This window comes from Dryobates pubescens, chromosome 5, assembly GCF_014839835.1.
Source record: "Dryobates pubescens isolate bDryPub1 chromosome 5, bDryPub1.pri, whole genome shotgun sequence".
Classification (NCBI taxonomy): domain Eukaryota; kingdom Metazoa; phylum Chordata; class Aves; order Piciformes; family Picidae; genus Dryobates; species Dryobates pubescens.
The window spans coordinates 29,005,106-29,032,307 of record NC_071616.1 but is presented as its reverse complement, the minus strand read 5'-3'; the positions used below and the strand labels follow the sequence as shown (position 1 = coordinate 29,032,307).

Sequence of the window (27,202 nt, the reverse complement as noted above, 5' to 3'; positions counted from 1 at the left end):
AGAATAATGGAAGAAGCGAAACTACTGGCTGCCCCTTCCCTTCAGATCTTTACATCAAGAAATAGATACTAAATATATAGGACCAGTGTAATTAGGCAGTTTAAATTTACCTTCCAGCAGCAAGACTGCAGGCTTGGTATATCTCATTTGATAAGCTACAGAAATAACCATTCAACGTTTACAGGCTTATTAACATACAGGGACACTTCATAACAAGTCTAAGTAATTCCTTTTCTCAAAAAGGATCTAGTTTTCTTCTCCATTTGTTTACACCCAAAACCAAGGGTGTAAACAGCAATGATGAAAGCAGATGAAGATGAGAAATACCAAGACCATTTATATATATTTGACAAAAAGGCTTTCACATGGCATTTCTTCTGTCTCTAGAAAAATACAACTGCAGTATCTACAACTTACAGATAGAAAACAAATATCTTTAGTTACAGGAGCTGTCAGTCACTTACAGCAAGACTTGACAGGCATACTTACGCTGCAGAATAGGTGAAAAAATGATTCATGTGAGGCCATATATTCTACAGCACGTACAGTATTACCTACCTTGTGCAAGCATGTTGAACTCCAAGAACAGTGCTATGTGATAAAGCTCCATAGCTTCTTCAGCCCTAGTCATGTTTAGTTTTCCTGCTACAAGAGCCTGAACCTCACTTAAACTGCCCACTGAAGGGCTGGAGTGCAAAACTGAGAGGTCCACCACATCTGTATACATACAGTTCAAAATGACTTTCGCATATTTTTTTGGTATGATAGATTCATCCAAGATAATTCTAGTTGGAGTTCGTAGAGTTCGGTCTGTGATTTCTTCACCAGTTCTTATCCTCCTCTGCAGCAAGTGACGAAAAAACGGAGACCGCGATGAAATAATAGCTTTATGAGCTCTGAGCTCTTCATCTAGGCAGTTCTGACTTCCACCAAAAGTATCAACTAAGTCAGAGGTGGATGAGAAGCTAAGAACCACATCGTAGTAGCACATGTAATCAAACAGTGCACGCATGTCAACATCTAAGGAATTTGGTGTTCCAAATTCTTCACTAAGCTGCACGAGGATATCAACATTTTGGAATCTTGAATCCTCCATTCCAAACTCGCCTGTATAAAGGTAGTGTAACAAAGCAGAAAACATAGGCATATCTATGCCAGCTGTGTTAATATCCATTATTATTTCTGCCCCATACTCTGGTGAGGAAGAAAGCAGCGTCTTGAAAAACGGACACCTTGCCGCCAGTATCGCACGATGCACAGGAAAACAAGTCTCTTGAAATATTAAGTCTACATCGGTGCAGTATTTGTACTGATAGAGTTCAGCCATATCTTTTTGTAGCGTCCTGGCTTCTGGTCTTGCCAAATTAGCTTGTAGATAAAGTTCTTTTAAGGCTGATGTCCCTTCATATTCTTCTACTAATGCATTAACATCTCTGACATCCCAGCCCGAGAGGAGTTCACGCATCTGCTTGGCATGGTCAGCAGACCGGCTAGATTTCCGACGCTTAATGAATTTCTTTTTGAGGGTGGCGAGGCCAGAGGTTTTCTTTTTCTTGTCTTGAGGTTTCTCATGGCCATGGTCAAGGCTATACAGCTTTGATTCACAGCCATACCCTTGATGAGAGTAGGATGATGTCCCTGAAAGCACAAAGGAAAATGGAACACATTTATTCCTTAAATACAAAAGGAAGGTCCACAACACCTAACCAGCCCATTCATGTCTCTGCAAGTTACACAGTCCATCAGCCACTTCGACAAGCTGAAAATCAGACTGAAGCCTCATGCAGCCATTAAGAACAACAAAACCAGTTTGTTTCTTCAGGGTTTTTTAGATCTACAAAGTTTCTGTTTTTTAAAAACTCAATTTTAAGAACAAAACAGTGCCAGTTGATGCAGCCCTAGCATATGGTACACTTACCTAAGGACAAAGAGAACACAGGTCATAATGTTACAAGTGTCATTGTATTAAATGAAATAATAATTAGAGCATTTTAAAAAACTTGTGCAATCACAGTGAAATAGTAGTACCTCCCCTCACCCCCTTCAAAGTGTTTTTCAGATTCTGTTCTACTAGCATCAAGTTTCATTTCAACAAGAAAAGCATACCTGACATCATAAGCACCACAGCCACAAGACAAAAAAAAAAAAAAAAAGGAAATATAGTGCCAAAAATTCAGGGAAATTGAGGAAAATAAATTTGCACTGAAAATTTAGCAAGAAAGAAAAAATCCTGTCATATGATGGACAAGTGATGCCAAAAGCCAAACACATAAAATGGGCTCCTCTCCAGAATATGCATTTCTAGAAGCAATGGAAAACTGAAGTCATGTTTTACTAAAAGTAGTTAAAAGCATAACGCTTAAACAGAAGCATGACTTTCACTTATAAGGGTTATTTCCTAATTAAAGTGAAAATTCTGTACATAAAGTTCAAGGCAGATGGTAAAAACTCTCAGATGTGACAAAAAAAAGAAGTACAGAATCTGAAGTACTCCTTTCAGACAACAGAAGGGGGGAAAAATCCCTGACAACACACAGAAGAAAACATTTGCAAGTGGTATGCAGAAAAATACCAGGTGCGATTTCATCTGAAATGGTGTTTGTCCATATTCTGTTTGGAATAGCCAATATGTTTCCATTAGTACTCTGTAGCTTCACTACGTGATGTGGGTTTTAGATCTTTCAGTTTAATGTGTATGTAACCACCAGAGTTTTGGGGATCTTTTATAACTTGTTCTCTCATTGCAGTTCCACCTGTTTCAGGTAACTTTGATGCGGTGCTATTTTGCTATGATATTTTGACAGTGACATTGTGGACCAGACTGCCAAAAGAGTGCTTTTAGTTACCACATTATAACTTTTTGAAAGACACAAGAGCAATTCAAAGTTACATTTAAGAGTACAAGAACCACAGCTCTCTAAGACTCTGTACATTGTTTTATAATTTAAGCCTCACAAAAGTTCTAAGTAACCTCATACCTTGGCTTTTACACCAAGCTAAGTAAAACTCCAAATCATTAACTGCAATGGTTTTTGAGAAGGAACTTTACTTTCTTGGAGGAAAGACCTCTGACTATTTTATCCATGATACATTAAAATCTGCTTGATCAGGCAACATGTTATTAATCATACCAAAAATCTGAAGACATTAAAAAGTATCCATTTAAATGAAAAGAACAACAGTAACTCAAGACAAGTTCAAAGAGGCTATGCTTCAAAATCCACCACAAATTCTTTCCACGTGCTATACTACGTATTACAATAGAAAAGTAGAGATTCAGCTTCCTGCTGAGAGAGAAAAGTCTAGCATTTCTGCTCCACTTAAAAAGCACTGATTATATTGCACAATGAAAGTGTAACCATACTTTGGTCACTCTATAATAATAGATTCTGCTCCAGTACAACATGCCAGATCATTTTTATTTGAAGTACTTGAATTCTAAATGGCAAAACTGAGTATGCAGAATATTCTCTTACATTCCGCTAATGAAAAACTAGGACACTGCCACTCTCAATTTTTTTCTTCCCTGACGGCTGCCGTGAGATATTACTTGCACATGAATCACTACAAGGTACTATAATACCATCCAGACCTTTGTGCACCCTGAGCTGCTTGGAAGATTTAACTTCAGAAGTACTGCAAACAGCGCTATTAACCCTTACAAATAGATAAAGCTGCTTAAAATCAGCTTCATTTGCAAAAAGCAACTGCTTTTTGCCAGAGGCAGAAAAAGAGATGTACCAGCACAGCTTCTCTAGCTTCACATCAGCTGGTGGCTTCGTATCCCTCAAAGAAAGAATTTTGAAGAGCCCCTTTTTGACCTGTCTGCAATCCTTCACAATGCAGAAGCTTTAGAAGTAGGAAATGGAAATTGCCCACTTCTACACCAAAATGCCCTGATCTATTAAACGCTGTTAAAAAAGCAGCAGCCTAGACCATACCTATCTTTGAACAGATAAATATTTATATGAGATTGATCATTGCCAAAACTACTTTTGCACTTGACAATGAATAATGGGATCTGTCTAGTCTTCTGCATGCCCACACATTTTAAAATCTAATTATATAACTATATGTAGAAGCAAGCATCTTGAACAGATGTACCACTCCAGAAAATGGTGTGAAATCCTCCTCCTGAATGCTGTAGACAAAATGGCAAGGAGATGACTGGATAAGCCTTTGCCACAGTGAAAGTGTATTTTTTACAATGAGAGCACTACGTTATTTGCAATGATTGATGTCCTCTTCATAAATGATAAGCAAATTCAGCATTCAGTCAACTAACAATGGGAGCTCATCCTGTGAAACTACTGGGCTTTGCCAGATTAATTCTTGGCTTCTAACATTGATCCTACATTTACAATGTAATACACCACAGTGCTTCAGTGGTAAAGCAAGCTGCACATCTAAAACCAACAGTCTTGAATCCAGTTTCCAGGAATGAGACAGCCAATATATATTTGCACCTATTATAATTCTAGTCTCCACATTTCCAGTGGGGCAGTAAATAGATCTAATGTCTTCTACAGGAAAAAAAAGAAAGAAAAAAAGGAAAAGTTGATTTAGCATTAAAACATGATTATTCTGACAAGTGATGTATTGATTTTAGGATGCACCTATTTTTCACTGAGACAGCTACATAAGCCAATTAACCCAACAAGAATCCAGATAAGGAAGACAAATTCCATGAAGGGGGAAGAGATGAGGCTGTGATGTAGATAGCACGCTTACTCTACTAACACACTGATGTAAGTGCTGCCATAATAGCAGAAGATTTCAGCAAGAATTGTAATGAAAACACTCATTTACCTTCCCCAAGACGAGACAGCCACATGCTTTCAGACCTTCCTCAAAAGAAGTTGCAACTACAATTTTAAGTAACGGTGATTGGTAAATTTTTTCATAACATAACACATTTCTATTTTTAATAATGAAGAGCATCATAAAAACCTTCCATAAGCCAAGCAGAAAGTTTCTGGGCAATTTAGTGAAGGCTTTGGAACTCTCCCCTGCTCAAAAGGCATGCAGATCTGCCTGTTTTCAGGTCTGTAAGAGCTTCTCTTCATTCATTAGAGGCACATAAAAACACCAAGACACAGTATAAAAATATTTAGGCTATGATTTTTAGAAAGTATACATACAAACAGAGGCAAACCTTTTACTAATGTCAGTTATCATACACAAAATAAACAAAGCCTTTAGGGGGACTTTACAGAATGGATGATCAAGATCTGAGGACTAAAAGTGCTTCTTTGGCATACTATGATAGCACATGCAGAATTTTTAGCCCAGAGCATAGGGCTTTACATATAACAGTTTGTGGGCTGCCCTCTACACAGGTCTCCAAAAGTTAGGAGTGTCAAAAAAGCTGAGAAAAATTACAGAGAAAGTTGGGGGCTTTTTTCTCTGATAAGAATATCACTGTGTTTTTCAGTGGCTAAAAATGAACACTAAATATCAATAACTACATATTCAGTGATGCAATCCAAGGCATAAAGGAGTAAAGTGTTTATAAATTATTTATGTTATTTACTGCTAAGAGCATTCTTCAGACTGTCAAGGTTGGGTTTTTCCCCAGATATACCTCCTCAAAAACCGTCTTCTGTTAGATTAATCACGTAACTATTTATTATTTATAATGTGACAGTACTTAGATCAACACCAAGGGCTTTTTGCACTAGACTTGAAAAGCACATAAAACTTGTTCCAGTTATGCCTTAAGAAATTATTTTCTTATCCCAGTCACTTTAACTCATATCCAGTAAAGCAAAGTCCTTGCTTGTAAGTAATACCGCTAGGACAGGAAGTATTCCCCTGTAAATAGGTAATGGAGAAAGGACGGGAGAAAGCTGTCTACACCACCACTTGTTACTTTAACATTCTTATTACCTTCTAGCAGTAAGGAAGTAATTAGCTTTTATGAAGCATGCCAATACTACAATGAATACTGATAATCAAGTTTTATATGCTTCAATACAGTTTCACAGAAAATCTGAGGAAGAGTAGAAAATGGTAGACAGATTTAAGAGACAGCAGCTGCTCTTGAACTGGGAAAAGTAGAATGCGTGGTTTAACTATCAAAGCCTCTCAATTTTATTTAAACATCCTATTTACTAGCAAATGTCAGATCAACTCATTGCACATGTGTAGGACAGTTCTGAATTTTATGCATGGCTGAGCTTGAATGGATTTGAACTGGTGACCTAGGAAATAAAAGCTCTGCATAACATTACTGCAAGCAAATCAAATCCAGTACATACACAATCCAGCAAGTCACTTATGTAAGTGACAAGATAACTGAAAAGAGATTTACCTATGAATGTCTGCTGTGCCTGTGAATTTGCCCCTACCCTTGGGGAACATGAGTGAGGGTAGTTAGATGCATTAGCACCCATTTTCTTCAGTCACTCAGGCATTCTGCCTGCCGGCTCTTCAACACACAATCCCATAATCCTTTATAAATCTTCAATCCCGGGTCCAGCATTTTGTTCCTCCATTTCTGAAAAACAAAAATACCAATAAATTACTTCATTATTCTTTTTCAGTAGGCATTATGTGATTCAGATAAAATAAACAGCCTCCAGTAAATAGTATTTTCATAAATTAAAACCTCAATCATTTCCAAGATCTCTTTATTTGAAGGATTAAACCAAGACCAAAAATACATTTTATTTGCCAAAATAATTTTTCATTTTCCATGCCACTCAAATCAGTACGATAAACTGCAACAAGGAACAGGATGGTTATCAAACTTGAGGGAAGAGATCTTCAAGTAGGAGTTGGTCTAAACTAAAAGTGCTCCTGTAACTAGACCCCAAGACTTTTCATACATGCTGATACATTTGCATATTGTTATAAAAATAACAAACTGAATTATAATGAGAAAGCAGAATAAGCCAATCCTATTGGAGGTTATACCATAATCACTGCTTTCAGCTGCATTTTGATTTCATACCATTTATGTAGTTCTTATTCAGTTAGGTTTAAACTAGTACTAGAAGTGGGTTTATAACAGGCGGTTATAGTAGGTTTGTAATAGCACATTTAAGCATTCATCTGCTGTTTGATTAAGCATTTGAAATCATTTCAGGAAGTCACTTCTGAGGAAATTTGAAAAAGGTTGCATTGCTAAACATACAATAAGCACATTCTAATTTATTCCTACATTAGAAGTTTTAAGGTATCAAGTATCAATATAGCAAAATGAAAGTTACCACAATGAATAATTGCCTACTGCATGCCAGAATTCAGAGGAGAAATTTAATGCAGAGTAGGCACTGTGGTCAGGCACTTAGAGATGCCAAGTCTTCCCATGCCTCCTTTCAAATGTAACCAAGCACTGCTTGGTCATGTATATGCTAGCTGACTTGAGTACTGAAACACGCTGTAGTTCATAAAGTGTATTGTGCTCCATGGTCCAAAAATGGTCATAGCTTTATTCCTACTACTGTCCTTAACCTCACGTATCAACCCAAGTACAATCTTCGTATTTCTTATTCATATATTCATAGAATGGTTTGGGTTGGAAGGCACTAGAAGACTGCAAACAATTTAAATTGACAGCAGTGACTAACTTTTTCTTGGAGGAAGCCTCCTTCCTCTCTGCATCCTCATTTTCCCTACCTCATTTTTTCTGGTCCAAATACTCTGTGAACCAGATAAAATGACCCACGTTAAAACCAACCTAGACAGAAAGTCTAAACATTATCACTTACATGAGTGGGTTGTTACAGTATCACATGAAAATCTCTGCCAGCACAGGTGGAAAAAAGAAGAGAGGAACATAGACACAAGCTGCTAGGGCTGGGACAACAAGCATGCTTGAACCACTTTAGGAATTTAGGTGCCAGTCTTGGTTTGGTTTTGCTAGTTTCCACTTCAGCCTCTACCCTAAACCTAGCCTACTGTTATCAAGTAAAATGCCAAATCGAGAAAGCCATTTCCCATGGTGAAAAACAGCTTACAGAAGGAGACAAACATAAAAATGAAGAAGCAACTACAAACCGCAAACAATCAAATCTTTAGCTGCACAAGGAAAGAAAGATTATCTTTCCTTGCAGAAGTTACCCTGCATACTAAGAACTGTGCTGTTCCAGCTTAGCTGATGAGTTTGTTTTTTTTTTTAATTCAATTTTAGCCTCAGAATAGAGTCATGGAACTTCATGTTTGTTTTAAAAGCTACCATCAGGTGAACTTTTTCTCAAGAGCACAGAAGCTAAAGGATTGAATGCACTGACGGACAGCATACCTTTAAGAAAGTGCGTAATTGGCAAGTAATTCTCTGTTGAAAAGAAACAACTGAAATTGTGAAGGATAAGCTGATTATATAGCCTGACACACATGCAAATCCACACAAAGCCTATTTTGACTATTTTTTAAAATCCAGTCAAGCAATCAACATTTACCATGATTCGAAATTATTTCAGTGATACAACACTAAGATGTAGCTGATACAGCTGAAATGTTCTGGTTTGTATTAGTACTGCACGAAAAGGAGAAAGAGCTAATGTCCTTCATGATTTGGGTTTAGAAATATGTTATTTCATGATCTATTGCACTGGAAGAAAGAAAATCCAATAAGCAAAACATCAGAACTTAAGCCACATCAGCAGTTACAGACACAAGCGGGTAAAAAAAGCAGATAACGAGATTATGAAAGTGACTGCATTGCTAAATGCTATGCTGAGAATCATGTGTCCCAGCAATCACAAAGAACCCTTTCTTAGTTAAGTATGAATTTTAAGGCACTTTTTTTCATCAAGTAATACACTTCTGCATTACGGAGTTATTTTAAAAAACCCACAGTAGTTCAGATTTTTGTCTGGTTTTGTTGAGAAACATAGGACTGAGTTTTAGGGGCAAATAAAAAAACCAAGATAACCTGCAGCATTTTCCAACATGTCCTCTGAGGAGTCAGAGCAAAAGTTAAAAGGACTATATTCAGACAGAGTATAAAGGTGTGCACTCTTGAAGGTAATTACACTGGAGAAAGTAAAAACATCGAGAAGCATTCTGGCAGTTCCAAAGACAGAATGTCTGGGTAAAGCTCCTCATTCCAATGCTGTCTTTGCAAACAGTGCTCCCAGTAGGATTTCTGATGATCAACAAAGCAATCTGGAGCATAAGGTGAATGTGTCACATCCTGGACGTGATTACATAATGTCATCAGTAGAGAGCAACAGGTCACATCACTAACAGTACTGCCAAGGCATGGGACAGCAACACATTTATATTCTCCTAAATAGAAGGTTCCAGCACCTAAAAACCCCCAAATATATAAAGCACACGCAGACTTAACTGAATTACAGTAGTACAATCCTGCACAGAATAAGAAGCTTCTCCCAAGCAACTTAAATATTTTCATCTACTGGCAAATGAGTCTTGAACTCCGTACATCACTGGTTCTTCCAGCTGGTTGCAAGCACCTACTATTTTACCAAAAACCTATTCTGACTGATGATACTCACATGAAAGACTTCACTAATGTTCCTGAAGTTTAATTCAAAACATTTTTTCTAGCAAAATCAGCAAGAGTTCATTTATTGCCCTCTAGGACTCTCTTGAAGTGGAATGACAGCATGTATTCTCCAATGACTCTTTTTTTTTTTTTTTAGAAGTTCACTTGAAAGGGGTATTATCTGATTCAGACACAAATCATCATTAAATCTACTTAAAGAAAATCAGAGCAATTCCATCCACCAAGTCTTTATCAATACTCCTGAACAGAGTAATTAGGTACGAACATATCCATTTACAGGGAAAACGAAGATAATTAATTTTAGCCAATCTAGAGCAGCTGCAAGATATTCTGACATATTGTGATATATTTTGAGGAGTCTAAAGGTTTTTTAAAGGACCTCTTCAGAGCAAATTAAAACATGTTTTTGTTTTTTTAAGAAAGGCAGATTCTCTTTGGTACAATAAATCTGTGAACATACCAGTTAGTTAAGACAGTGCTGTGGTTTAACCCCAGCTGGCAACTAAGTCCCACACAGTCAGTCACTCACCCACGGTGGGACAGAGAAGAAAATCAGCATAGTAAAAGTGAGAAAACTTGTGGGTTGAGATAGACAGTTTAATAGGTAAAGCAAAAGCTGTGCACACAAGCAAAGCAAAACAAGGAACTCATTCACCACTTCCCATCAGCAGGCAGGTGTTCAGCCACAACCAGGAAAGCAGGGCTGCATTGCACATAATCGTTACTTGGGAAGACAAATGCTGACACATGGAACATCCCCTCCTCCCTTCTTTCCCCTGCTTTACAGTGCAGAGCATGAAATGGTATAGTAAGGAATATCCATTTGGTCAGTTGGGATCAGCCGTCCTGGCTGTGTCCTCTCCCAGCTTCTCATGCACCGTCAACCTATTTTGCTGGTGGAGTGGTGTGAGGAGCAGAAAAGGCCTTGATTGTATAAGCACTGCTCAGCAGTAACTAAAACCTCCCCGAATTATCAACATCGTTGGGTCACAAATCTTTAAATATCTACACACACACAACCCCCAGCACTCAGTCTCAACAAGTCACTCTAGCCTAGCCCCAGGCACACAGGCAGAGTCCTCTTTAAAAGCCACTGTTTCTGAGGCTCAGGTTTCAGTGCTGATAACACCTTTTATTCTTGTGTCCTAAAATCCAGTCACTCTCAGGTGTATTCTGCTGACTGAAGCAGGCAGCAATACAAAAATCAAACTAGAAAATTCATTGTGAATGGTGTTTATACAATGACTGAGTCATGCAAGAGCTTGTAAACTGATTATGGACTCCTACCACCCTGAGTAAGTCTGAATTCCTGGTCAAGCATGTAGGCTGTTTTGCTTTTATTTAGATGCTGTTTGTGCACAAGGACAAAACTAACCGAGCTTGTCTACATGGTCAATTTCAATTATTTGCTTCAGCAGAAAATTTAAAGTGCCACACTGACTTCAACAAATGACATTTATATCACAACATCTGATGCCAGAAAGCTTTCTATGCCACGCACTACAAAGATTTCAGCTGTTTTGAAGATGGGTATTTTAGTACACACACATGAAAACACATATAGTAGCAAAACATACTAATGTTGCAAAGCTCCCCCTCAGAAGCAAAGTTCAGATGCTTCCATAAACTACCTGAACTCTCAAATTACATCAGTAGCTTTGGCGTCAGTTGGTACCTTCAGTAATACCTACACTTAGATTCCATGCAAGTGTGGTGAGAACTAATGCTCACAAACTTTGAAGAGTGTTTTCTCCAAAACCAGAGAAATCCATTTCAGATTAAACGGAACATACACTTTCCTCAACGATAAAAGCAACCAGTTAAGGAAGGAAAGGCTTAGTCAGAAAAAAAACAGTCTAGTAGTTAGTAGATAATTAAATTGGAGCATTGTTTACATTTTCCTCTTGGCAAGCAAAGGAAGTTTTTTTCTTCCAGATTTCCTGCAATAAGATCTCTCAGCATTTCTAAAGTATTTATTTTTTCATCCTGTAACATGCAGATGCAAGTTTTACATAAGTGTCAAAGGAGCATCTCATATGGTAACCTAACAAGTTGCTCCTAAAAACTGAAGCACCAGTGCATTTAAGTATTTAATTCAGCAACATCTACATATACCTCATGTGTGCAGACTTCAAGACTGCACAGTTAGGAGAGCCTGTGGGGTGGGGTTTTGTTTAACTGTTTAATAAAGCAAATCTGGCCTTTAAGCAGATTGATGATATGCCTTATCCCTTCCCTCTCCCTCCACAACATCTGGAAAACCTATTTTTTCAAATAAATCACATAGAAGTTTTAGCAAGAAAGCAAAAATCTGCTGACCAGACAAGAAACTCCATCAAAGCAATCTATTGCTCTGTGTCATTTTAGACCAAATTCTGTTCATCTTTCTCTTATCCACAACTGCCCTTGATACTCTTTCACATTCAAGGCAAGGGTGAAATGCAAACAGGGAAGCCTTTGCCAGCATGTGCTATACATATCAAACTTTCTTTGATTATTCCATTATTTGAGAAGTTCATCAATTCATGGGAAAAAGTCATCACTGCCACCCATAATAAAACTCAACCCATGAGCATTCCCACTCTTCATTCTCTACTTGCACATTTTAACTTAAAAGAAAACCAGTTTGGTTTTTTTTTTTTTAAAAAAAAAGCAGGTTCCATTTCATTCCAAACTTAAAAGGAGGAAGAAACTCAGATTGACAAGGTATTTACATAAATACTCTCATTACTGTTGAAGACTTCTAGTACTTAATGCAATTCAGCCTTGATACAGGCAAAACCCAGTTACAAAATGTGGCATTTTCTAATTTAAGTCTCCAGAAAAATAAGTTAGTAGCTAAAAACAGAAGGGAAGGGAAGGAGGAGAAGAGAACTAGATCTGCAAGATGGTGGAGGGGAAACATCTAGACTGGCACAAGTATGTTAATCCAAACTGACAAATTTTGAGCTAGTAATCAACTGAGGAACTATGCAGTAACAAAATTACTTCAGATATTGTCAGTAAGGAAACTAAAATGTCTTAAGAAACTTATATTAAAAACAGATTTATCTTGTAGTGGAAGAGCCTTGAATAGTATAGACAGATCTTCAGGAAAGCTGGAATTCTGAGTAACAATTTTCAGGAGCCTGGTAATTGAAGCTTGAAAACCAACTTCAGTTATTAAGTGTCCACATTACAGCATCAAAGATCTTGGTTAAAATGCAGCTGAAGACAAGCTGTTATGACTCAGTGCAGAAATACATACAAGAGTCATCTTACAAGGGGTTACCAAGTCTCCAAGTTTGTGTCGAGAAATACAAAGTAGTATCACATCAGAGAGGAGATAATCTTACACTGTCTGACAACCTATATATGTTAGAAGGATATTTTGCCATTTCAAGTCCAAATGCACATTTACAGAATTGTTTAATAAAAGGTTAAACCCTACATAGATTTCAGTGAGCAAGAAAGAATCAGGAGGTACTGTCTGATCCAAATAATGTACCCTTTTACAAAAGAAAAAGGCAGAACATTTTTTTAATCATTATCTTTTGCTATACAAAAAGTTCTGACAAGTTGGGATTTCACAATTTAAGGCAGTAAACATACATCCTTATCCAAAATCTAGAAAAGTTAAATCCCCAAATCACTCATGGACATGGAGTACATCAAGAGGATGGAGGGCCTCACCAGAAACTTCTGAAGCTGTTACCTACATTCCTTTTTAAGAAGTTTGATGGTTGCATCCAGATCACCAGTAACAACTGTGCTTCTCAGGAGCTGAAACACATTGTAGATCCCTCCTCATTCATTATCAAGGCCATCACTACACTGAACAACAAGACACTTCCTGTCTCATTTGCATTTTGTCAACTCAGCATTCTTCTACCACACTCGTGTCTGAAGTAAAAAACCCATTTCAAAAACTTCCTATAAGTACCTCATTACAGACTGTGACAAAGGTTATCTTCAACTGTCAGTATAAGCTGTTTCATTGTATCTCATTGAGCTGTAGTTACTACTAGAACTACTTCAAAGAAATCCAAAGCTGAAAGCAGATTACTTTCCAGTTGGCCTTTGGGCCTTCTAATTTTCTCTCTGTATAGTCTTCTAACAACTTTAGAAGAAGGGGCAGGCCACTCAGGAGGATTACAAAGACCATAAACTCTCCTTTTTACCCTGAGTTGTAACCACATCTCTCTATTCTTTCCCATCAACTTGTCTTTCTGCACATGGGGATGGCCTGTTCTTGTGCCTTTAAGACTTCCCACTTGAACAGCATCCAGCCATCCTGGACTCCTTGGCTCTTCAGGACTGCTTGCCAAGGGACTCTGTCAGCCAGTCTCCAAAACAAGCCAAAGTCTGCCTGATGGAAGTCCAAGCTGGCAGTTCTCTTGACCCCCTTCTCCAACAATCAAGAAATCTATCATTTCATAATCACTGTGCTCAAGACAGTCCCCAGGCACTACATCACCCGTAAGTCCTTCTCTGTATGCAAACAGCAGGTCCAGCAGGGCACCTTCTGTCACCAGATGTGTCAGCAAGTTATCCTCCACACACTCCAGGAACTTTTGGGACTGCTCCTTCTCTGCTGTATTGTATTCCCAGCAGACATCAGGGAAGTTGAAGTCCTCCACAAGAACAAGAGGCAGCAATTGTGATAATTATTCCAGATGCTTAAAAAACATTTAATGTCTCTTCATCCTGAACAGACTCCCATCATAATGTGTCTTATTGGCTGCTTCTGTTTGTTTCCCATGCTGCATGTGTTAGTGTAAATACACAAATGGTCCTGCCACCTTCGTGCAGTGAGAGTCCTAATTTCTACCTGACGGTTCGAGTGCTCCCATGGTTACTACCCCTTGCATCTTTGCGGATGTGCGGGTCTCCATTCCCCACCTCAACTGATATGGCACACCAAAAGAACTCACTAGCTTAACACCCTTCAAACATCGGTGTGCTGCCCTTGGGCTTATTTCTAGCAAACCTGGGTTTGTGCCCTACCCTCTCCAAAGCTAGTTTAAAACCCTTTTGATGAACCCTTCCAGAGCCTAAGCCAGGATCCTTTTCCTGCTTTGGGACAGGTGTATCCCATCTGTTGCCAACCACACCTGGTGTTCTGTAAAATCAACTCATGATTAAAGAGCCCAAAGTCCTGCCAGTGACACCAGGCTCAGAGCCAGACATTAATCTGCTGGCTCTTCCTGTATATTCTCTCATCACTCCCCACAACTGGAGCAATAGAGAAGAACACTACTTGTGCTCCTGATTCCTTAACCAGACATCCTAATGCCCTGAAGTCTCTCTTCACTGTCCTTGGGACTTCTTGCTGCTACTTCTTTCAGGTAGGCAGTGATGGTCGATAGTAGATAGTAGTCTGAAGTAAAGAAGCTTTCTCCTTACATCATTAACATGAGCCTCAGGGAGGCAGCAGAATTCCCTAAGAAATGGGTCTGGTCTGCAGATCAGGCCTTCCCTTCCCTTAAGCAGTGAGTCACCCATGACAATGACTCTTATTCTTTACTGAAGGGGTTTTGATGCAGGGCGTAAACGAAGTAAACCTCAGCAACACCTCCAAGCTAGGCGAACCACCATCCTTGTCATCTTCTGGCCACTCAGTTAAATATCACAAGCAGCTTCAGAGGTTGTTGATCTTCTATGTATTTAAAGAAACAGACATATGGGTATATTAAAAAAAACAAACAAAAAAAACCCTCTAAATGCCTCCACTTGTGCAAAGTGCTTCAGGAGAGCCTCATACTAAACACTACAGAACTTACAAGGACAAAGCTGTAATTATCACTGCACCAGAAAGGCTTCACACAGGACTTGCATATTCCTAGACAAAATCAAAGATCACTAAATCCATAGCAAATTCAATTCCTCAGTTTCTAGTAGTCAAGAAACTGCTTTCCCCCTACCTGTACAACAGGAACCATCATGAGAACAAAGCTAAAGCAGAAGATCAAAAAGAAGCTGAAATAAGGCAGCACCCAGCCAGAAAAAATTGTCTCTTTGCATTCCAATGGGATTAGTTACCTTGGAAGGCTTTTTAGTCAGCTCTCATGGAAAATTTCCAGTATTGAGATCAGGAGAAAGAGTATCAAAAGGAATTTTTGTCACTTGTACCGACTACTTTTAAAGCCATTTGAAAAACTTAACCATCACTGAAGTGTTTCGCATATTTCATTGCAGTGCAGAGATCTGGAGTAGCAGATTATGATAAGCAATGCAGCATTACACATTGCCACTGATGGAATGTCATCTACCTGGTTACTCAAAAAATACTTCTATTTCCTTATAAAAAGCCATTATTTTACTAAGGTTTGATATCTTCACAAAACTGGTGCTCTTGCTCTTTGTATTCCAAACCTTGATTCAAATCTTAATGTTGGACTAGAAGAACAAGCAGTCTTTTCTGACCCAAACTCAAGTCCAAAACACACATGCGAGCACACAGATTCATTTTGCAGCTCTACTGATGGCTGAAAGCTTATGCCAGCACTGGGCCACAAAAAACCAAGTCCATCTAGAAGATCAAGCAGCAGCTCTTTATTAACACAATCCTTTGATCCAACTCCTTTGAGTTTAGCCATCACTACCATGAGGAGAACCATAAAATCACTTGACAGTTATCCTGAAACAAGTGTTTTAACAGATCTTGGGCAAGGCTTCCAAATTAGAGAGGAATTTTGCATAATATTAATTAGTTTGATACATCCTGTACATGGGTTGGGGAAATCCCAAGCACAAGTAGAGGTTGGGCACTAAGTGGATTGAGAGCAGACCTGCAGAGGACTTGAAGGTACTGGTGGATGAAAAACTGAACAGAAGCCAACAATGTGTGCTTACAGCCCAGAAGCACTTAAAGGCAAGTGTCCTAGGCTGCAGCAAGAGAAGCATGACCTGCAGGTCAAGGGAGATGAATCAGTGATTTGGCACTTCTACACCATTGAGATCTCACTGGAGTATTGTGTCCAGTTCTGCAGCTTCCACTGGAAAACAGACACAGACCTGCTCAAACGGGTCCAGAGGAGGGCCACGAAGATGATCAAGGGCCTGGAGCATCTCTCCTAAGAGGACAGGCTGAAAGAGTTGGGGTTGTTCAGCCTGGAGAAGAGAAGGCTCTGGAGATATCTTATAATGACCTTCCAGTACCTAAAGGAGGGCCTACAGGAAAGATGGAAAGTGACTCTTATCAGCAAGTGTAGTGATAGAACAGGGGGTAAGTGTTTTAAACTGAAAGAGGGTAGATTTGATTAGGTATTAGGAATAAATTCTTTACTGTAAGGGCAATAAGGCACCAGAACAGGTTGCTCAGAGACATTGTTGATGACCCCTCCCTGGAAGTGTTCAAGGCCATGTTGGATGGGGCTTTGAGCATCCTGGTCTAGTGGAAGATGCCCCTGCTCACAGCAGGGTGGTTGGAACTAGATAATCTTTAATGTCCCTTCCAACCCGAACCACTTTAGGATTTTGTTATGGTCTCTCAAGCACTTCCCACTAGGCAACACTGAAGATTTGAAGTCATGAAGAGACTCATCTTTAAATCTCCAAATTAGAATACTGAAGCAATCCTGTATCAAGAGAGATTTTAAGAGAGATTTTTTAAAAAAAAATAAATTCTACTCTTTACAATTTACTGCAGTGGACTGGAAACAGGACATGATACATAAGAAAAGCAAAGATGGAAAGGAAAAAAAACTCCAAACAGCCTAATACAGAAATAACTGAACATACATGAATTCAGTGTCATATAGAATATACATTAGGATCACTGAATTTGGACAAGAACAATATTTAAGGATAAAAATCAAATAGTATTTATAGAACAATCAGACATATATACAAACAACAGCTAGCATTAGAATGTCAAGACACTTCTGAAACTTAGCAAGTGACTTAGATGTAACCCTCAAATCGCCGAATCAACCAGGTTAGAAAAGACCTCCAAGATCATCAAATCCAACCAATGACCTAATCCTAACTACTAGACTATGGCCTAGAAATGCCTCATCCAGTCTTTCCTTAAACACCTCCAGGGATGTCAACACCACCACTTCCCTGGGCAGCCCATTCCAGTGGGCACTCACTCTTTCTTTGAAGAATTTCTTTCCAAGTTCAAGCCTAAATGTTACACATCCAAACCTTATTGAAACTTTCTTCTTAATCAGCTGATTGCTGGGGTTCTTTTTAAACACATTTTTATCACAGGAATTATTTTCTTTTCATTTAGAGAAATAGTTTGAACTCACTGATGACAAATCCCCAACAGGGTGAACATCTGCAAGCCCACCAGCTGTTACAGAAGACATTCAGTAGTGTTTGGTGCAACCTTGCACAACAGTTGCATCCGGTGGAGCAATCAAATTGGATTTAAATTTAATTATATAGTGAGGTGTGTTTTTCAAGCCAACTCACTTCAGTCCCACCTCCAGCTCCCCTTTACTCACCTGAACTTGTCTCTACATTGTGCCAGCAAACAAACTTTTCATAGCAATGTCATGATCTAGATCAGGAACCTGATATGAATTTATTCGGTTTTAGTGGTTGATTTTTCAGACAGAGCAGCTCCCTGCAATGCTTCAGTGCAAAGCCATGCAAAAAGCTCAACCAACACAGCTGAAAGCAAAATGCTAAAACTTTACTTCATACCTTGCTATGTGAAGTTCTGTAAGTGTTGCATATGCTACTTTGATACTCAACTCCTTCTTAGCCATTTTTCCTCTTGCCCAATTCTACTCTCAGCAACAAATAATTTTCAACTGTTTCAATGTTCTCCTAGCATCCATTCATTATACAGAAAGCATCTTTACAACTGGCATCCTTCTTGGGAGACATGCAGGACAGAATGAATAGTCACAAAATACAAGAATAGCATCAAACTCTGCATCTGCAGTGCCTTCTTGTTATAGTTCAGACATGATGGTAAGCCAACATATGAAAAAGCATTCTACAAAATCCACAATCGTTTCTGTCCAAAGATTTAAACACTGAGAAGCCTTATTCTTCAAAGAACCTAGGTAAAGAAACAGATCAGTAACTACCTGGCTCACTGGAAGCTCCTCTATCACTCATCTGAAACAGGACTCCCAGTCTCCGCTGCATGCACAATGTTTTTGCATCAGATTTCCAGACCTGTGAAAAAGTGGTACAAGCCACTGATCTGGTAATCAAAACTCATGTAAATATGTTCAAGAGGAAAAAACCAACGAAACAACAAAAAACCCCACAAAACATTTAGTCAAGACTGAAATTTGCAATAAGGGCAGACAGATTCTAGTTATTAAGAATATAGTTATTTCTTCTTAAAAGAAATCTTACACTTTAGCTATAGATCTTTTGTTGGATTGTCTCTAAAAAGTAGCCAGTCACAACTAGCCTAGTCATCACTCTGCAGCCAAGACATCAGAATACACTCCTCTTCTTGCATGTGGTCTGCTACATCAAGACCAAACTAGTATCAGAAGGGCAGGACTTGTGTCACACCTCCTCTTATGGCCACGTACAAGACTACAGGATATCACACCACCAATGCAGCCTGCAAAGAAGGACAGAGTAAGACATTGCCCAAGCCTAGAATTCATTCCTTACAAGCCTATAGGTTAATTGCCATCAGTGACAGCTGTAAACCTGATATTACCTATGCAGCAACTTGAACGGCCACTTTCAAAATAAAGACTCAACATTTTGGCAGTCTACTCAATCAAGCTCTGACAGCTCCACTGAAATAAAATCAAAGAGCTGGCTGCAAAGACAGAACATTCTACTGCAGTTTAACAGTAAGCAACATACCCTCACGACACAAAGTTTTGAGCTTCTCAGACAAGCTTGAAAACCAAGCGGGATAAAAAATAAAATCACTATGACAAGTCGATGCAAGTCTTCCAGGAAAGCTTATAAAAATAATTCTATTCTTTCATGTATGACTCCCTGCAAACCAGACAATGCCAGCTACAAGCATTACACCACTACTGTATCTACGGCTCAGCAAAGAAATCTGGACATACGAAGAAAATTAAGTTGCACTAGTAAGAGGCAAGGATTTTTTAAAAAGCCAGCAATTACAGCAACGCCACAGAAAATGATCCAAGATGACCTGTGTCTGTGCTTCTTGTATGTTTAAACACACAGAAGGAGATCAGAAAGTCAAGCTCCCTTACTTACTGGCTGAAGTTTGAACGCAAGTAAAACAATACTTAATGCAGCTGAACTGAAATACAAAGGATTCAACAGCTTTTTTCCATCTCCAATGAACAAAAATAAACACTGCATGTACATTCTACTCAAAATATGAACTCTATTTTCAAGATCACCTATATGCAGTCCAACTATGCAAGTCTACATCTGAATGAAAAACAGAAAGCAATGAGCAGCTGCGTGCTGCAACTCAAAATACAAGCTTTACTCTTTAACACAAGTCATTAGAGGTTTACATATAAGCAAGAACAGACAGTAATGTTTAAACAGCATTATGCGATGCAGGAGTGTAGCAAGTTCTTAACTGTCTCAATTATGCTTCCATCCATCAACTCAGAAATAAATTATTCCAAGAAAGGGAAAAAAAAAACCATCACAAGCCATACCTTCCCCATGTATTATCTTAATCCAGATATTCTACAACCTAAGCACTCAGACCTTGTCTTTTAAACATATGGGTTCACAGTCTGTACATTACTAAATGAAATACACTTGTTTCACATCCTCAAAAATAATCTCTATAGAATTAATTTTGTTATGCTGGCAGCAGACTCTCAGCTGACAAGGGGGAAAGGACAGAAAGGAGGAAGAAGTATTTCCATTGATTTCTTAAGCAAAATCTGAACTCAGTGGATGCAAAAAAGCATTTCCCCTTCCCTCCACCTCTCCCTGTAAAGAAGCAGACCAATACAGAATTAGGATGAAAGCAGTTCGTGGTTTACATTTGAAACAGTAAAGGGGAATCTTAGAAAATTAAACCTTTTCCCTAACACCTTTCAAACAAAGGGGTAAAGCTTTAACTCATCATGCTTAACAGTGTCTCAAAAAAAAAAAAGTAATTCTGAACACTAAAAATTTTGTACTTTCTGCTTTTATTTTCTCCATTTCTAAACAAAATTAGAGCATGCAATACGTGGGAGAACCTGAGATGACCACACCTCAGTGGTATATTTGCCAAACACTTTAGATTTCTGTATTATGTTACTCTGATTTGGAACAAAGCTTCGAGTGATGCTACATTCCCTAAGGTAAATTCTCACACAAAGTATCGAGTCAACCAACATACACTTCATTATCTTACTATTATATTTCAATGCTAGTACTTGGCACGTATGTCATCTTTCATCTAACAGCCTCAAATGTAATGGAAATGGGATGGCTGGGGAAAGTAATTAGAAGTATGAAACGACAGCAAAGCACTATCCCAGCAGCAACAGGAATATTCCAGAGGCACAAGCATGCACATAATCTACAAAGCTCTCCAAGTTTTTCCAGGAACACCACAGTAACACCTACACGGAGATCAGCAAAACGAAACCCCACATCCCAAGGGCGGCAGCAACCTCAAAGCCGCAGGGACTGCCAAGGGACGGACTGAATGGCCAGGCACACATGCGGCAGTCCCGCAGCCCACAGCGAGGGAGTGCGGTCACTCTCGCACCAGCCAGAAGCAAGGGGAACCCCGCAGCACCAGGAACATAAGCCTCGCACCGGCTCCTGCGTGAGGCGATTCAAATCCTCTCGAGGGCTCCCGCGGGGACTGGCGCCGGGGCTGCCGTCCAGAGCCGAAAGACAAACCGCCCCGGGGGGGGCGGGCAGCGCTCCGCGGAGCGGGGCGTTAAGGCAGGACGCGACGACAAGAAGAGACCGAGGCGAGGCCGCTGCCGGTGCCTCGGACCAGGGACCTTTGCGGACTGGGCCCGCCCGTCCCCGGGGCCTTGTGGGGCGGCGGGGGCCTGCACGCCAGTCCAACTGCAGTAGCAGAGCTGCGACCTAGGAGCGACGAGGCAGGTGCGGGAGGAGCCCGCCTGCAAGCCGGCGCGGGACACCGCCGCTCCGGCGGGGCGTACACCCGGCCCCAACTCGGGGACTGTCGCCGCGGGAGCCTCAGTGGTCTTTCGCCCCCTCCCCTCTACGGCCGTGACACTAAGCCAAGTCCTCCTCCCAGCCCACGCTCACCACACGGCTCCACGTAACGCCTCACCTCCGGCAGCCGCTTGCCGCCGCCATCCTCCCTGCTCAGTGTCACCCACTCCCTCCCGACCCCGCTCCGGCCGCCGCCATTTTGATCCAGAGCCCCAGACTCGGCCGGCCAGGAGGAGCGCGCACGGCGCCTGCGCAGGGGCGCTGCGACGCCCAGGCCACGTGGTCCGCGATAGGAGGGCCGGGGCGACGCGCGAGGGTCCCGCCCGCGGGGGTGGTGGGAGGGGCGGGGTAGGCTGAGCCTGACGGGGCGCGCTGTGGGGGGTGGTGGTGCTGGGTCTGACCGGCTTCCCCGCCGCTCAGTGCCTTCCAGCTCTAGCGTGGTGGGCAGCGGGGCGACGTGTGATGGCACCTGTGACAGAGGGGCTCGCGCTCCTCTCAGCAAAGTGACCAGAAGCTGTTACTCTCAGAGCTTTCAGTCTTTCCAGTCAGCGCGGGCTTCGGGGGCCTCGCCAGCCAACACGCAAAATGAAAGGGGGCAAGATGCTGGGAAGCTACCTGAGCGTGGAGACGTGCCAGCCCGCGGGCGTTGTGGGGAAGAGCAGAGGCCGGGCCATGAGGAGACTGCAGGCCGGGTGTGCCCCTGCCGCAAGCCGCCTTCGCACATGGGCACGTTCAGCTTGTTTTGTGTGACAGATCTCACAAACTTGTAACTCCCAGGTACAGCAGAGTCTTCAATTGTGAACACATGTCCTTTGTCCTAACATAAGCTGCTTACGTTAAGCATATGTTTAGCTTCTTGCTTTGCCAAGCTGCTACTGGATTGTTAAAGACAGGCCTTAATCAGAATCCCATTTTAGTGTTTGTGATAAGTTCCATTCTTATATGCAGTTCAACTGGAAATAAACCAGCAGATTGAGAGAGGTGATTCTGGCACTTTGTTCTGGTAAGACTGGACTTGGAGTACTGCATCTGGTTCTGGAGCCCTCAACACAAGAAGGACATGGACCTGATAGAGCAGGTCCGGAGGATGGCCATGAAGATGTTTGGAGGGGCTGAAACGCCTCTCCTCCTATGAAGGATAGGCTGAAGCAGCTGGGGTTGTTCAGCCTGGAGAAGGCTCTAGGGAGATTTAATAGCCTTCTAGTACCTGAAGGGGGCCTACAAGAAGGCTGAAGAGGGACTGTTCTCAAAAGTCTTATAGTGATAGGACAAGAGGCAATGGTTTGAAATTAGAGAGTAGACTTATATTGAATGTTAGGAAGAAGATATTTGCCATGAGGGTTCTGGAGATGTTCAAGGTTGGCTTGACAAGACTGATCTAGTGGAGAATGTCCCTGCTGACTAGATGACCTTTGGAGGTCCTTTCCAACCTAAATCATTCTATGATTCTATGACTACCCATTTATTATAACCTCTGTCAACATCTGAAATTAGTGTTTCACACATCTTGGTTAAAGTAGTTGCCAGCAGAAAAAATGCTTGTAGCTTTTCCCACTCTTGCTGGTACCACTATTGCTACATTTTCTTCAAAGAAAGGTGCATATAGTTATTTTGAGGGTCAGAACATACCATTATGTCTGTTGGATCACTGTTTTTCTAAATTATAGAAAGTGGCCAGAAATACACATCAAAGGTTTATTAGAACAATTTAACAACTTAAGTAAACCAAACTACTTGTGTTCTCTAAAAGAACTAAGCACCATGTGTCCGTGTGAGAAGGTCTGAGAAAAGAGTTTCATGCACAGGCCAAAAAATTACGAATTCACATGACAGATAATACTCAACAGGCTGAAAGCCACATCTGTGATCCTTTTTGGTTGGAAAAGCAAGAGCTATGACTGATTATATCCTCTCCTGTCTTTGCTGATTTTCCATTTCTGAAGGGAAGCCTTTCTCCCACTTGGCATCGCGCTATGCTGTAACTGTAATTGACTTGCCTGAATGCAGCAGGCTTCCCTAACTACCACTTTGCATTACATTCCATAATATTGAGCTGCTTACCAAGAAGTTGGGAAAACCCAAACTCTGTATGTATTTGTTCATGCTGTAGACTGTTTTCTTCCTGGTTTCAGCCTAAATATGGAGGTGAAACACAGTAGAGCTGATGGACAGTATTGCATACTCCTTAGAGTTTTGACCATTTTAGAATCTGAGAGAGCCACAACCTTTGACTTCCATGTCCACTGAGTACTAGAATGAGATGAGGGAATTTCTATTACTGCATTTTAACAGATAAAAGTTCACACTATCAGAGGAGTTATGCTTGTATCTGTTCCAAGGAGGACTAACCTCTATAAATATTATGTATTTCCTTCTGTGAGCTACTGCCTGCTAGAGACTTCCCATCTTCTATTTCTGTCTCTTTTCTTGTGCCTGTCCTGACTCACTTTCCATTCCAATAGCTACTATTAAGAGTCATCATCATGGAATACCACATACACAGCTGAATTCTATTCTGTGTTTCCGTGGAAACGTGGTATGTATGAGCATATTGTCTGCCTGTGTACATATGGGTTTAGGCCCATGACCTCTGTGCTAAGGATTTTTTAACTCATTGATCCATTTCTCATTTGGGTTCATATAGATGCTGCAACTACAGGAAAGGCTTTGTTCGTCTTAGCCATCAAAATCAAACAAACGACAGCCACAAACCTCTTAGAAACTAAACTGCAGTAGTTTTAATGCACATGGAATTATTAATTGAAAGAAACTTATTAGGAGAAATGGTTGCAGCTGAGGTGCTTAAATATGATCAATGTGAGACAACCCTTGACTCTATGTGTCATTCATGATTTATAATATTGTTACAGTTTTAGCAGTGGCTTGCTGAGACCAGCATAGAAAGCTGAAGTTAGATAAGTAAGATTCAGGTCACAGAGCTTCTAGGCTGAGAGGAAATAGCATGCCATCTTGGCTTTCAGGTGCCAGGAGCTGGTTATGAATTAGTTGCCAAAGTTCTGTAGGTAGGCAAAAAAATGCATTCTTCCTTTCAAGAAGCTTGGCTCATAATCTTACAGTGAAACTGAGAAGGGAAAGAAAAGAAGTCTTGCAGGTGTAATGTTTGCTTTGTCAGTGGTTTCTTTGGGGGTTGTTTTGTTTTGTTTTTTTAATATTCTAATATCATAAACTGGATTGTAGTCAAAGTGGATGGTTACATCGAAGTGCCAAGATCTTGTTCTGCAATAATCATCCTTTTAGTAGCTAAGAGAAACCTTCCTTATTACGATGCAGAAACAAGCAATGTCTTGGGTAACAATCTGGGGAGAACAACAGGCAGGTCGGAAGTAAGAAAGGCTACCATGTACTTTCTCTTTAGACCTTTTTAAAACATAGAGTTTGCCCTTTGAGTGCAGCACAGTGTCATCTTTGAGAACAACGTGGTCTCAAGGGCTAGACAGCTGGGAAGTGCATCAAAAATAAGCTAACCAGCTCCTTCTGCCACACAGAACTTTGGTGCAGGAGAAACACCAAGTTACAACCTTGGTGCGGAGGAGTGGGGAATAGAAGCTAACTGCATTTACATGCAGGTGAATATGTTTTCTGAAATGAGAGGACAGGAGTTTCACACCATCTGGCAAACACCCCCAGAGCGTGTGTACACATATCACTTCCCTGATCACCTAATTATAATCCTCACACTGCACTCTCAGAAATAATCTTCCATTTACAGCAAGATTCAGAGATGTTTGGTTTGACTGATTAAAAAAAGTATCTTGATGTCCTAATGAGCAAAATCTTAAATATTGTAAAATGTCATCTCCTCTTTTGAAGAAACAAAACATAGACTGAGATACTGAGCCCTACAACGTTCCTCAGTACCTCTGCTCATAAGAATGATGTGATGCTTTATTCATGTTTTTATAGGGACTTTTGTGAAATAATTGCTGATGATAGTCTCCATACATGCACATTTTTTATCTCCAAATTGAAGAGTGTTAGCAGGAAAAATTGATTATGTGCCACCACTTATTAAAAATAAAACCAACCCAAATGTTTGTTGCAGTTCATTTACCCTTCATTTACGCTAGGAAGCTCAGGATTTGAAATGCCTTCTGGACACATCAGAGTGTATTCAAGAGAAAATACTCTTGGGGGGGGCAGGGATGGGGAATCACTTACATTGATTATTTTTTTGTCCATGATTCATTTCTTAGACTTTTGAATGTTCCATTTGCTTTCCACTCCAAATGTGTACTGTTTATTGTTACAAATTGGGTATTTGTATTGCCGTGTTGTGTGGAGGGCCTAATAAAAACTGAGGTCCCACTGTGCTGGAAGGTATGCCAAGCTCAGACTGCAGTACATGCTCTGGAAAATTTACAAGTTAACTGGAAGCTGCAATCATGCAAGGTACAGAAAGCTTCCTGCAAACTACTGAGAAAACTCAAACTACTTAATTTTTGGTGAGAGTGGGGAACCACACCACATGTTGCTGAAAGTACCTCTGAGTGCCTACTACAGAAATACATCAGCTGTTTTACTTGGAGAATGTGGTTCTGTTTTGTAGTAAGCAACATGTTTTTATTCCATGACCATTTTAAGTGTCACTTTCTAGCATTACAGATCAGATTCTGAAAGTCCAGTTTTTCCTGACTTCTTTTTGGTTTATTACTATGTGTATTTCAGTTCAATTTCATGGTGCTCAGGGCAGTAAATCATAGCTACAGAAAAGTGTAAAATAGTTCAAGTATTATCTGGTTATTGTTAACTAATCCACAACAGCTGAATCCTTAATGTCCGGAAAATACATTGGAGACTGATGTTTGTTATGCTAAAGAGGCATCATTTTTTATCAGTGATAATGATGAGAGTCTGCAAATATATAGATCTGGGCTATTATTAGCTCTTTGATTTTATTCTCTCTCTGATGTCTCTCTTACTATCTGAGCCTTTCTTGCTACCTAAACTTGCTTTAAAATTTAGGAGGAGAAGGTTATTTGCCATACTCATATACTCATTGCTCATTATATGTCATCTGACAGCACCTCAAAGAATAGTCTGAAGCTGTTTACTGGGTCCTGAAGAAGATTCTGTTATGTGTACAGTTTGTTTGTTGTTACTGATGGTAGTGATGTCACTGACACTTTTGATGAGGGTATAACCACCTGCCCTGTGGCTGCATTCCTTTCTAAGTGCTCTTTTTAATTTGCTGATGTAGAGAAATATGCCCAAACCCCACGATGATGATGATGTCAATTGTGTGCTTTGGCTGTAGATACCTGTACTGCTGGTCTTCTCCTACCGCTTAGAACTTTATCGAACAATGCCTTTTTTTAACCCCACGACCCATTTCTATGAACAATGGGGACAATGTAAGACGATTGCTGAATGAGCAATATACTGATCTCTTCTCACAGTGTGGTATGCCACTATTTCTACTTTGCTGTGAGTTTCAATCTCTCCTTTAAATGCAGAGTTATTCCTAATGCCCTCTCTGTAGCATCTGAATGCTTCGCAAACACTAATGAGTTTTCCAAAAAATCAGGTTTTATATCCACTCTGTAGATTACGTGAGGCACAGAATTATCCAGGTAGAGAATCTGCTTGTTGTGGAGGCTCAATTAAGGTACACAGGATTTTACAGGTACTTATCAGCACAGTAGCACTTGGTGCGTT

General features: G+C 40.3%; 1 protein-coding gene across 2 annotated transcripts in view; it reads right to left on the bottom strand.

Moving 5' to 3' along the window:
- The window catches only part of BTBD7 (BTB domain containing 7), a 42,691-nt gene extending 20,945 nt beyond the window's left edge, over positions 1–21,746 (bottom strand). For both annotated transcript variants that reach the window (XM_054161894.1, XM_054161895.1), the window contains exons 1-3: positions 21,645–21,746; positions 6,314–6,499; positions 559–1,638 (exon numbers count right to left, since the gene is read on the bottom strand). In XM_054161894.1, the coding sequence (XP_054017869.1) occupies positions 559–1,638; positions 6,314–6,395 (1,162 nt within the window). In that variant the 5' untranslated portion in view covers positions 6,396–6,499; positions 21,645–21,746. The remainder of the gene's footprint in view (positions 1–558; positions 1,639–6,313; positions 6,500–21,644) is intronic.
- Between the last annotated feature and the right edge of the window lie 5,456 nt (positions 21,747–27,202).